Source organism: Drosophila gunungcola, assembly GCF_025200985.1.
Source record: "Drosophila gunungcola strain Sukarami chromosome 3L unlocalized genomic scaffold, Dgunungcola_SK_2 000003F, whole genome shotgun sequence".
Taxonomy (NCBI): Eukaryota; Metazoa; Arthropoda; class Insecta; order Diptera; family Drosophilidae; genus Drosophila; species Drosophila gunungcola.
This window is the reverse complement of record NW_026453179.1, coordinates 5,461,426-5,473,801: the sequence shown is the minus strand read 5'-3', so window position 1 is coordinate 5,473,801 and position 12,376 is coordinate 5,461,426. Positions and strand designations below refer to the sequence as shown.

Genomic DNA, 12,376 nt, shown 5'->3' with positions numbered 1-12,376 from the left:
AGCGTTTTGTTTACCAACATCCTTTGCTAATCGTGTTATGTGATTTATTTCATAAAATTCAAACTTTCAAATATTTATTTACACACGGACTTAATTATACTAAATACTTGGTTTTTATTTTGTTTCGTCCTCGGTTGTTGTTCCTTCATTTTGCTGAAGACATCCAAATAGTTGACACAAAATGTCAATTCTACAAGGTTTTCTTTGTTTTGCTATTATTGTTGGTGAGTAGTTTCTTTACATATTAACTAGTTTTTTAATCGCTATTAAACATTTTTGAAAGTCGCTCGATGTGTTTGGATTTTTTCCGTTTTGGTATTTCGCTTTTATTTTTGTCTTCATTGATTTGTTCGATTTGCATTTGAAATTTTGTTGGGCCCCTTTGAAACCTGAACTTGGTTGTTTCTCTACAAGTAAATCATACAAATTCGTTACGTTTATTTGTTCACGCACAGATATTGGAAATAAATTCAAGTAAATTAAGGCACTCAATGCAACAAAGAAATCGATTTGAAAATGAATATGTTGTTAGTAAATCGATAGAAAATAATTCAATTTTGCCAAGTACAAATTAGTGCGGTGGTTCGAGTGTGTCTCTGTATGGGTGTATTTGTATCTGTGTGTGTGTGTGTGTTAGTGTCCTAGACTAAAATGTACTGCATTGCTTTAACATTAACTATTCGGCTTTAGATTACCGTAGCTAATCTTTAATTTGTATTTGTATTGTACATAAACGTAATTCCTAAATTATGGTGTTATTAATTAAATATATTTTTCAATGGCACATCATTTTGCTAAATGTAAGATTTTTACTGATTTATATTATTTTTTGGGGTGTTTTTTTGTTGTTAATTTGTATGTCCCCTTAAAATGTTGCAATCGGAAACGGTGCTGTAAACAATTTGGAGTGTCTATTACATTTACGTAGAAGTTGAGAAAAAAATGTCCTCTAACTCCGGGAGGCCTCGACAAGTTTTAGATCCCTTTACCAACTGCCCAAGTAGTTTGACTATATCTAGAGTTACATATACGAAATGCATTTTTATGTACAGTGGGACAAGATTTCAACTTACATTCTGAATCGATTTAAAACGCCTTCGATTTAAAATACATTGAACTACTTATTTGATTATTCCATTTACATGTAGATGGCTTGCTAACAATATTTTGGCTTCTTGTTTCTTTTGTTTTTTGTTCTTGTGGTAAATTTTGAACGCACTTATTGCCAACAATGCCCCCGACAACAACAACTCTTCGGGGGATTCATTGTCCAATTTTGACCGAAAAAGGCACACACAGAGAATATCGAATGACAACGACTATGCACGACTACAACAACACTAACCCCTAAGCCATATACGATCCGTAATCGTATCTAGTAGCCGTTGCAGCGGATTTCCCCGTAGCGAGCCCTTGGTCTCCCGGCTCCGTAGGCCGCATATCGCTCATACGCCATGTAGTCCGGCATCTCGTAGCCATAGCCTCGCATTCGATTCCTGGGATAGCCGCCTTGGTTCTGCTCCTCGAAGGGATAGTAGCTTGGTGTGGGCGTGGCCGGGGGCTCTATGTAGCCACCATGGGGTGGATGAGATGGGAAATGGCTGGGCGCACTGGCTGTGTACTCCTCGGCCAATCGTTCCACCAGCGATTCGGGCGTCTGCAGAAATCTCTCCGAGAAACGACCGATTTCGGTGGAGCCAAAGGCCTGCAGGAAACCCGGCAAAGGCTTAATGTCCTGCGGGGATTGAATCGGAATATTACTAGTAGTGATTTTAGAATTTGAAATTAATGTAGCCTGCAACTTCCTAAATTACATTTCGAAATGAACTTTTGTTTAAAGCAAATAAAAGTAGTTGGTAGAAGTAAAAGCTTTATTCGACAATTATTTGTTTAAAATATCATAATTTATTTATTAAATGATAATTATAAATTTCCACTCGAAATAAAATAAATGCAGTTATAACAAAATTATATTCAAATGATTTTGTGAAATTATATCTTCTAAAAAATGTATACTTTCGTTGAAAATAAGTGCTTTTATGTACTTTAAAAAATTAGATTCTAATTGAAGAGGGTTTATATACATAGTTCTTACTCACCCTAATTTGCTCCCTAACAATGGGCTCCATATTCTCGCTTTCGCCAGCTTCTTTTTTGGCCGCCTTCCGTTTTGATTTCTTGCTCGGAATGAGATCGCACTCGATGATGCGGTTGTTGCTGCTGACGCAGATGCTGTTGCTGTTGCTGCTGCTCTTGCGATTCCTGCCAGATGCTGCACACCGCTTGAGGTTGCTGCCCTGCTGTTGCTGCTGTTGCTGTTGCTGCTGCAGCAGAGGAGCCAAGGCGGGTGGCACAGTCGCATTTTGGCCAAAACCAACGGGCGAGTTTTGGGGCGCCGGCGGAGTGCGCGGGCGTCGTGGCGTTGGACTCCAGTTGTTCGTCACAGGATTTTGCAGCTGCTGTTGCAAGTTAGTGTAAGGAAAAAAATCGATTTAGTTTTTTTCCAAGCCGTTTTGCAGCGGCAAAGTTGTTACGCTGAAGTGGCGGGCACTTGAACAACTTTGAGCTGCCAGTCTCCCCATTGGACTCCCCGCTTTCCCGCTTTCCATTCCCATTCCCCGCCAGCGCGGCGGCGCGTGCTCGCTGCTGGCAGCTCGTGTTACCAGGCAACCCCCAAAAGAGCCACCTTCTCATTTCCCGAACCAGCTCCAATCTTACCAGCCAGCCAGCGCCAGCCGGGTGAAGTTCAACGGAGCGCCCCAAAAATCAATAGGCGCCCCTTTTTTTTTGTGTACGGCTGGGACACCCTGTAAAAAGGCTTCCGGCTCTGTGGCTCTCTCTTTGGGAGAGCTTTCCCCGTGCTTTCTCTCCCTCTGAGTTTTTCAATGAGTAAAGCCGGTCGATGGAGCTAAACGCATTTCGCTTTTGGCCTTTTCTCTATTTTGGCTAGGATGGTGATGAGTGTCGTTCGTGTGGGCGGCTGTCATTATCAGGCTCTGGCTTTGATTGCCTTCGCCTGCTTTGGCCTAATTTATCCCGGCAGGACGGGAGAATGGCCCCCACCGATTGCCTCTTTATTAGATCCCATATACATCGCTGGGCTGCTCGCTGCTCGCTGCACCTGCAGTTTTAATTTACCATCTTTCCCGCCCGCCGCTAATTCAATTCCACCCTCCACTTACCGCATGTCCTGTCTTCTCGTCGGCCGCCTCGATTATTGGATCACCGCCAGCATCCTGCGGCGTCGTCGGCGCATCCGAGGATGCCCCAGCACCTGTCTCCTGCTGCAAATTGATTTCCGCACGCTTGGCGACTTCCGGCGGAGTGGGTGGCGCAGGTTTCACCTTATCACTGGCCACTGCTGGCGACGTGGCGCTTATGTCATCTGGAAAACAATTTGGGAAATAAGTTGTAGGAGGCTACAGGAAAAAAATCAATAGGTCGGTAACAATTTGGCTCCCTGGGTGGAATTTTTGCGAATTTCGGGGGCTCTAATTATTTTGTCATGCGTGCAGGCGACAATCAAGGGTTAAAAACCAGGCCCACAACATTGACCATTTGGCATGGAATCGAAGTGCTTTTTCGCACGCGCTTATCAAATCATTTTTCCCGAGGCCAACAAAATTTTGAGAGAGACAAGGAGAGAGAGAGAGAGGTAAAATCCGGAGAGCGTCATGCACTTGTTGAACGTGGCTAGCACACACACACACCCGCCCGCTATCTCTCCCATACAATTAAAAGAGCGGGGAGAGTGACGGAAAATCAACAAAAAGTGTAGCGCACTTCTCAGCGCATGCGACTCAGTCTGCATTGTTTACGTATTGCCATCAAGCTTGGCTATATTTTCGGACTTGCTTTTGCCATTGTGGCAGTTACTGCACTGCATTTAAAGCTGCAATCAGTTGCGTCGATAAATCAATTATTGTTCCAAAGGATTTAAATACAGGTGATGTTTTCGTTTAAGAGAGTCCTTGACTTCAAATAAATGTTTAGTTTTAATAATTTATAGAATTTTCTTTAATAGAATCTTATTCACTATTTTATTTTTAGTTTATATTTAAGAATGAATTTTTTGTCAACAATAATAAGAATTCAGTAGTTGCGTTATTTTAGATACAAACCCGAAACTACCTAACACACCCTATAGTTGGTAAACTTAATAGAATCTTCTAAGACCAAGATTCTAGTTATTTAACTTTTACTCTTTAGATAACAATATTTGAGCTTACGAGCCTTTCAGAAATAAGTAAATTTCGACTCCATTAAATATTCACTGTATTTGTGAGGAAATATCCCCCAAATTGCATTCCTTTTTTAGCTGCTCTTCATTTCACATAACGGACATTGAATTTTGCCTCCATATGGTGGCCATAATCGGAGGTAGAGGTTGAAGTTGAATTTGAGCCCTGGCTATTGCACCAGGGAGCTGTTCCTATTCCTGTTCCTTTGCTTGTTTCAGGGTGTCGCTGGTTCCTCCCTTGATTAGTGCACAGAAAAAAATATTGATTGCTTATTTTCAAAACAAATTAAGGCGAATTTGAAAACTCTTATTTAGTTGGCAACTATAAGAAAAATTATATACCATTATAAGACATTTATTATTGACATTTATTATCCTATTTGGGAAAAGTCTTAACGATCTTAACTTTTTTCTGTGCACGTGTTTGTGAGTGTTGCGGAGTGTTTGCTGTCTGTGTGGGTGGGTTTGACTAACGTTAGTAAGGCGGCAAAAGCAGCGGCAACCACCGCATTACGCTGAAAAGTTCATTTACATGCTGGCTGTGATGACATTTCACGCACACACAGCTGGCAAGAAAGACACCCTTAGATAAGTCTGTGTGGCTGTGCATGTGTGTGAAAGTCAAACGCCCATTGATAACGACGTAGCTTTACACAAAACCGCCCACAAGCACAGGCAAACACTACATTACACTGGAAAAAAAACGTCTTTGAAGATTAAAATGAAATTGTTGTTGCATAAATCTGATAGCATTGTAAAACCTTTTCCAAAAAAAAATAATAAGTCAAAGTTTATTGGATTGCTTAGCTCAGCACCAACCAAACATCGTTCAAATCATTTTCAAATTACAAAGACAATTAATATCATAATTTTTTTTTTTGAAACTTATAGCAGATACCTATTTTTTCCCAGTGCACGAAGTTCGTTCAGAAAAAAAATATGTGGGTTCACTTCGCACCTGGTGGGTCATCCACATACACAGTTGACTTATTGATTTGCACACACGACAAAAAATTAAAAAGCCACACATCACAGGGCAAAGTCGGAGAGTCTCGGGCATTCGCGTGCCTAAATAGACAGCTAATTTTGAAGTCCTCTGAAGCGCCATGACGTAGGCGGCCCAAAGCCACCCGCGCCTTCAACCTCTTTCCCCATAAAGCAACCCCTCCTGTCAGGAAACGGAAGTATTTCAGCAGTTAACCAACGCTGATTGGTTGAGTGTTTGAAAAACGTCGGCTTGTCAGGCTTGGGCAATATGTAGGCGATGGCAGGAATTGCGGGGAATTGGAAACGGAGGAGCTGGCGGAATAACCTGACGGACACCGCTGCTGGTGAGGAGCTTTACGGACGACACACCGACCACGATGACAACGATGACGGCAACACGAACGGACAGTTCTTGCATTAATTTGCATGCGGAATCAAGCATAAGTAAATGGCGGCACAGTGGAACTGGCAGAAGTGACCAATAGTTTACCAAATATGGGGTTTATTGAAAAATAACTTTATAAAGTGGGTAAACTATGAAATAATGATCAAAGGATTATTTAAGACTAATGAGAAATACTATTTTTTTTTATTCTTACAACAAGTGAATCTTACGAAAGGGTTAGTAAAGACAATCGAGAAAAATTAATTTTTTTTCAGCACGAATCCCTTTTTACCTGTTTTAAAACTATATAATACAATAACTTTTTTTTTTGCAAAGTCTGATTTTATTTTTATTTAATAAACCTCATTATTAGCTAAATGGTGATATTTATTACAGAAGTAAATCTTTAAAAAATTAAAAAGTATTTTGTATAAACTTAAAAACATCTGTGGATATCTACTGTTTTCTTTTTGTAAACACATCTCCACTGAATTTATGTGATTGCTATTAAACCATACAGTTTTGCTTTCAGCGAGAGCCAACATCTATGTACTTCCAATTAACCGATCGATCCCGTACATACCACTGTGCATTCAATCGTTGACTTCCGCTAAAGTAACTACTACTGCCGTCCCTTGCTGACTTCAATACTTGTTACATAATCTGCCCTGACATATGTTTGCATAAATTTGCGAATTCTCCCCCGCGGCCGCGCATAATTGTAAATTAAATAGAGTGTTATTAAGGAACGACAGGCGATGGGCGATGGACGATGGGCGAAGCGATAAAAAGCTGACAACTTACCGGGAATATCGAGCGGAGTGTCCGCCCTCCTGGTCTCGGCCATCGCCATCGCCGGAGCTGGCTGGATCTCCTCATCCTCGAAGTCCCTGCCATCCGCCGGACAGTGATAGGGCACACAGGAGGCGGACTCCACGGACATGTTCACCGGATATTCGCCGCTGTAGACGGGCGTGCTCTGACTACTGTCGCTTCGCGCCCGAGTGCTGCAATTGCTGATGCCGCTGTCCGTTCCGGTGGCGCTGATCATGGGCGGCGATGTGGTCAGCCGCTGGGCGGGCGACTCCGCCACCGCCTCCACCTCGATGTCCGGATCCTCGAGCTTGGGTGTGGCCGCCAGCGGGAGGTGTTGCAGCTGCTGTTGGCCGAGATGCGGCTGCTGCTGGCCCAGAAGTGGCTGCTCGGCGCTGTAGCTGCGCAGTGGCTCCAAATAGCTGGGTGGCAAGACAGTGCGATTCGGAGCCGGCGTTGAGGATCTCCCCGGCGGTGCATAGTGGGGCGTTGGACCCGCATAGCCGCCAAAGCCACGGGACTGATACGAGGCGGAAGAACTGTATGGCAACGGAGCAGGTGGCTCGTAGCCTGGCTGGGATTGCTGCTGCTGCTGCTGATGTTGCTGCTGGTGGTAGGGATGCGCCCTGGGCGGGTAGTGAAGGACACTGGAGGGGATTAGCTGCTGGCCGGCCGGCGTGAACATCCCCTGGTGGTGCTGGCTGTAGTGCGGCGAGGCATACGGCGCATAGCGGTAGTAGTTGGGCATGTAAGAAGCACTTGAAGACCCGTAGCTATAGCCGTGATAGGGATGGTAGCCGGTGTAACCCGATCTGTAGGGCTGCGGCGGATAGTGCGACATCGTGGCCGTATGATGGGGATGATGGGCTAGCTGATGATGCTGCTGCTGCTGCTGCTGCTGCTGCTGATCGTAGAAGCCGGCTGGATATCGGTCCGACATGTTAACCCCGTTGAGTTCGTTACTTATCCTGCAACAACTGGAGGCTAGGAGTCGTCTGCCCCATGCCCTTGCTAATGGCCACCATACTGCGTGTGCCCGGTGTCCTCTTACATGTGGCTATTATTGATTTTTGCCCTTTTGGCCAATCGCAAATCCTTGGGCTTCTTGCTTTTGTTGTCCTTGTCTGGCCACGCTTGGCTGCCCTTTATTTATGTTCGAATCAATTTTCGCCACACTTGCAGTTTTTCTTATTGTCCGCCTGTGAATGGAGTGCAAAAAAAAGGGAGAGCAAAGTGGCTGGGTTTATTATCAGGCGAAAATAGTGTCCTGTCTGTGTGTGTGTTTCCCTGCTCTTTAATGGCAGGACATTGAATGGCCCTCGCCCTCCGGAAATGGGCATGTCAATGGCGAGATCGTTAAACAGTTGCCCATGGTGGCAAACAACGAGACAATTGCGTACGGAGTGCCGCAGACAATTCAATTAACATCGGGCCAATAACATTTTATGTGAGGTACATGGTGCCGGGTCTTGTTGTGGGTGCAAACTATGTGGTTTCAAGACTACTTATCTGACCGGGATTAAGAGATAAGTTGGACTTTCTTGCCCTTCTTGCAGCCTCCGTATGACATGTTATTATTACGCATGGCATGTACAACAATATAAATAAAGGTCAAACAACTAAAAAAAATATGTACACACATAGTTAAACAAAAATATAAATATATACAAAGATTTAGTACATGTAAAGCAACTCCTTTCCCTTTTCAATTCACCCCCTAGCGTTGCAAAATCCTCAAATGCCACAATTGTGGATCCTTGAGTTTAACTGAGTGCAATCCTGACATTCCACACATGCTAATGAGAGCAGCCAGCAACTCGCCGAATATCCCAGTCATGTTATGATGCACAAAATGCGGTTGTCGACTGAAGATGGCTGGGAAATGGAAATGGAAAATGGGTTGCTGGTAATTGGGGATATGGCGGCGGTGGAAGGACCCTGACGGTTGGGTGCATCTCTTGATGGGCCATGCGCAAAATTCCGTTTGTTTTGCACTCACGCACAGGCAGCTGAGGCACCACAACAACGGCAACGGCAACAAACAGCCACTCAACTTATCGAGCGCATCTCCCATGAACACACACCCGCACACCACACACATCCTGGCACATCCTTGCACACTCGCATTCAATGAATAACCGCATGCATTTTGGCCGCATGCAAACCGTTAATGAGCCACAAAAGTGCACACATCTGGAGTGGGATTGATAAGGACCATTGAGTGGGTGGGTGGATGTCGGACGGGTCGGTGGTTCAAAGTCGTCACCAGGCTACGCCGAATGTCTTCCAACAGTTTCTCTTAGCCACAAAGCCACCCAGTACCCGCCCATCACATTACATATCAGCACACACAAATACAGTACACGGAGAAAAACACTTTGCATTTAAATAAACAACTTTAGTTAGCTCATAAATAGAATTAACAATTTAATTGCTGATATCATTGTAAATAAATATTAATAAGTTGCTTGTCAATATTTAAAATCATATTGCCTATTTTGTAGTCATTTAAAATATAATTTTATCTTGACAAAATGTCTTTCTTTATTTTTAATAAATAAATTTAAATAAAAATGTTGTGAAATTCAAATTGTATTCAAATTTTATTTTTATTAAGTCAGCGTTAATTAGTTTTTATTCTACACGGTTGTTTTAGAACTCAATCTGTTTGTTTTCTCTGCACCGCAGTTTCTTGTGGGCGTCAGTAAGTTTGTACTTGACGTGTGCGTTTATTGATTAATAAACTTTTTTCGCAAAAACACCAGAAAAAAGGCGAAAAATAATAATTGAAGGCAATTGCTAGTGGGTGGCCGGCGGAGAAAGCGTTAGCAGAGGGCAACCTTTATTGATTGGAGCGCCCGAGCGAGTGACGTTCTAGATGATTTGATGATGATGATGATGATAATGATAATGATGATGATGTCCTGGCAGCAAATTAGCAAGTCAGAAGGAGGTGGGGCAGAACAACTCTATTAGCAAAGTCAAACACGGGGGGCGGAGTAAATAACATAATCAATGTAAACACAAGCTGTCCAAGGGAGTGAGAGCAAGCGAGCCATTAGCCGGCGAAGAGAGTTCGAGAGAGCTTCTCCGAGAAAAAGAGAGCAGGAGAGAGAGAGAGCTTTCGAGGCTGGCTCAAAGGGTTAGGTGAAACAAAAGCCGTCAGACGTAAATGAAATGAGCCTCGAAATAATGTTAAGTTAAGCAACTGCAATCGCTGTAGCTCCGAAAAGGAGGAAAGTCTGGACTCTCGCATTCTCTCTGGCATTCGCTCTTTGGATCCTGCGGCAGGAAACGGAAGTTCAGCACGAAGGCAGCCGTGTAAATGGCGATGGCGTTGGATGCTGCCCGCGTGTGTATGTGTTGGTGGTGCCTCTTTTTGGGACATTGCGACACAACAGCAACGGCAGCAACAGAACAGAACAGCCTCCCACACGCCGCCACCGTGTATATATAAATCAATAAAAACAGCAGCCCGAGACGGGTTTTCGCCTCAGCTCATGCACTGTTTCTGTACTTTTTTTTTTTTGTTTTCCTCTTCTGCGTCCAGCAGCAGCAGCAGCAGCAGCAGCAGTAACCAAAGAAGGACCAGGAGGAGAAGGAGGAGCTGCTGGTGTACACAATCATTACACGGACCCGCGCGCGTCACACGCTGCGTATGTGCAATGTGGCCCGAGCAGAGCGCCCGAATGTATGCAATGGAATATAGCGTTTTTAATTGAGTCTTTGCGTGGCTGAGAATTTCCAATAAATGGGGCAGGACTTCAAGTGTGTGGGGGTATTAGAAAAAAATGCTAGGGGATAGCAAAAGATTCTATTGCAGAAGTCCATTGCAAATGTTTTGCAGGCAAATTCCATAAAACAATAGGTTTAAAAAAATTATATTTCAAAAAAGTAGGTGTAATGGAATTTAAATATTAACATAGATTTAATAGATCAAACTACTAAGTATAATTAACAAGAATGTAAGTAAGGAGTTATTCATTTTTGTCTTATAACGGATTTATCTGTTTTACAACTTTTAAGTATATACAATTGTAAATGAAACTACATATTAAAAAATAAAGTGTAATTAAATTAAAAATAAATTAAATAGCGATATTGAAAAGAAAACAATAAATTATTTTGAAACTTCTTACTTTAAAATATATTAACCCTATTATGAAACATTAACCATTTAATGAAAACGATTGATTTTGTTTAATATATCTGTGAAAAAAACATTTTTTAAAGATTCTTACCTTGTAATTTTCAAACTTTTCTATTTTTTTATATGCTTATTTATATTTTTAAAATTGTATTATTTATCAGTTTTCTGCCGTTTGGGGAAATTTTTAAAAAGGTTCTTTATCACCTTCCGCTCATTCACTACAGTCGAAAATTCAATTTTCACTAATTGATTCAATTAAAATCCTCGCCTCCGATTTTGAAAACTCTCCCCATGGTTTTCCCAATCGCACACTCCACAAAAAGCCGTTAAATTTAAAATTCTAGTGCCCACGCAAAACAGTTCACAATGGTCCACTCGTGAGAGGCACTTTGCCACCGACTTTTCCGATTTTCTCTTCGAGGCTCGCGGCGGAAAAATCGAAGAGCGGCCAGCCCAAAACGCCAAGTGATCGGAGCACTGCGGCCTCACTCGGACGGAGGCCTCAGTTCGGTGCGGAGTCCGCCGTATCTTGGGATGCGTTACGTATACGCAGCGTGTACGGCGCGCGCTAAAGTCCAACGTAGACTGAAACGCGATACGCGGGTGCGCTGCCATTTATACACCGAAGGCCTCCCATGGCAGAAGAAGCAGAAAAGCTGGCAAAAGACAAGCACCGCAGCAAGGAGCAGACGGAAAAAAAAAAGAAATAGCAAAAAAAAAACAACACAGAAGCTGCTGCACTGGGAACTTTGTGACCCGATTCGATGGGCAACCTGCCCACATGCGCGAGCGAGCTTTTCCTTTCGCCAGTCGCCATTCGAGGGCGGAAAATTCGCTGCATTTCGCTCTCTCTCTCTCTTCGGCTCTCTGGGAAATGCCAGTGGAAACTATTCGTTTTGCTTACGAATTAGAGCACAAAACAGAAACCCAACCAAAACAGAGCGGCAAGCCGAAAGGAATCTAGAACGTGGCGTTACTTCTAAATGGCCAAGAGGCGGGAGAATCCCTAGGAGAGAAACGGCGAGGAAGAGCGAGAGAAAGCTGTAAGTGCGCAGCGAATTTTCCGCCAGAGTCCCGCTTGGGGGTTTCCCACGTTCGCTGTGTGTGAATGAGGTATGTATAGGCTGGATTTATCGATGTCCGGGCCACGAATACCCACCAATATGCGAAAAACCCTAGCACGCTTTCTGGCGCACTCGTATGTCGCTCCGTCAAGGGATGTTTCCGTTTATTAGCTTCCCGTGAACCTGTGGCATTTCGCCAGACCAACTTTTGATGACCGATAAGCCTTTGAGCAGACTGATAACCAGCCAGTTGAACTTTTCAAATAGACGGAAGAGTTTGACTCTCTAAATTTACTAAAAAGCGAAGTTGAAACTTAAAAGGATTAAAGCAAATACTTTTCAATCTTTAGCTTTCTTAGAATATTTAAGAAATTTCTTTGAGAATTGCTATATTACAACCGCTGTGGTTACTTTTAAATGTTTAATTACATGGATAAAACACTTAAATATTTTGTACTTATGCATATAACATTGAAGCAAATAACAATAAAATGAAGGAGCTGTATTATAGTTTATCTAAGTTAGTAGCTCTACTATGCTTTAGAAAACGCATTCTTAGAAAGTTTTTTTCAAAAGAAAAAGAAGTTCGGAAGAAGGAAATTACAGACACCATCATAAAAAATTTATAAAATGTTTTAGTCGTTCTCTAATCAAATATTGGGAGTTACTCAAGTTCTACTCTACTTCAGCAACTCATTCTTAACATAAAGGGTTAACTTCTTCAAAAGAAAATGTAT

General features: G+C 42.8%; 2 protein-coding genes across 5 annotated transcripts in view; one reads left to right on the top strand and one right to left on the bottom strand.

Moving 5' to 3' along the window:
* Positions 1-354: 354 nt before the first annotated feature.
* LOC128258169 (ataxin-2 homolog) lies at positions 355-11,955 on the bottom strand. 4 transcript variants are annotated; one of them, XR_008267945.1, is made up of 6 exons: positions 10,667-11,954; positions 6,417-7,624; positions 3,183-3,385; positions 2,100-2,459; positions 1,074-1,735; positions 355-1,015 (listed from the first exon to the last, which is right to left on the bottom strand). XR_008267945.1 is itself a non-coding variant. In XM_052989651.1 (6 exons), the coding sequence occupies exons 2-5, from the start codon at positions 7,363-7,365 to the stop codon at positions 1,376-1,378; spliced, it is 1,872 nt and encodes a 623-aa protein (XP_052845611.1). In that variant the 5' UTR covers positions 7,366-7,624; positions 10,667-11,954; the 3' UTR covers positions 355-407; positions 1,346-1,375. The 4 variants fall into 4 exon arrangements, 3 of the variants coding, with proteins under 3 accessions (XP_052845611.1, XP_052845612.1, XP_052845610.1); XM_052989651.1 differs by having other exon boundaries at positions 355-407; positions 1,346-1,735; XM_052989652.1 differs by having other exon boundaries at positions 355-1,735; positions 2,100-2,456; positions 10,667-11,955.
* The window catches only part of LOC128258175 (integrin-linked protein kinase), a 40,175-nt gene continuing 28,701 nt past the window's right edge, over positions 903-12,376 (top strand). The window contains exon 1 of the mRNA XM_052989667.1: positions 903-907. The gene's annotated coding sequence lies outside the window, so the exon portion shown is untranslated. The remainder of the gene's footprint in view (positions 908-12,376) is intronic.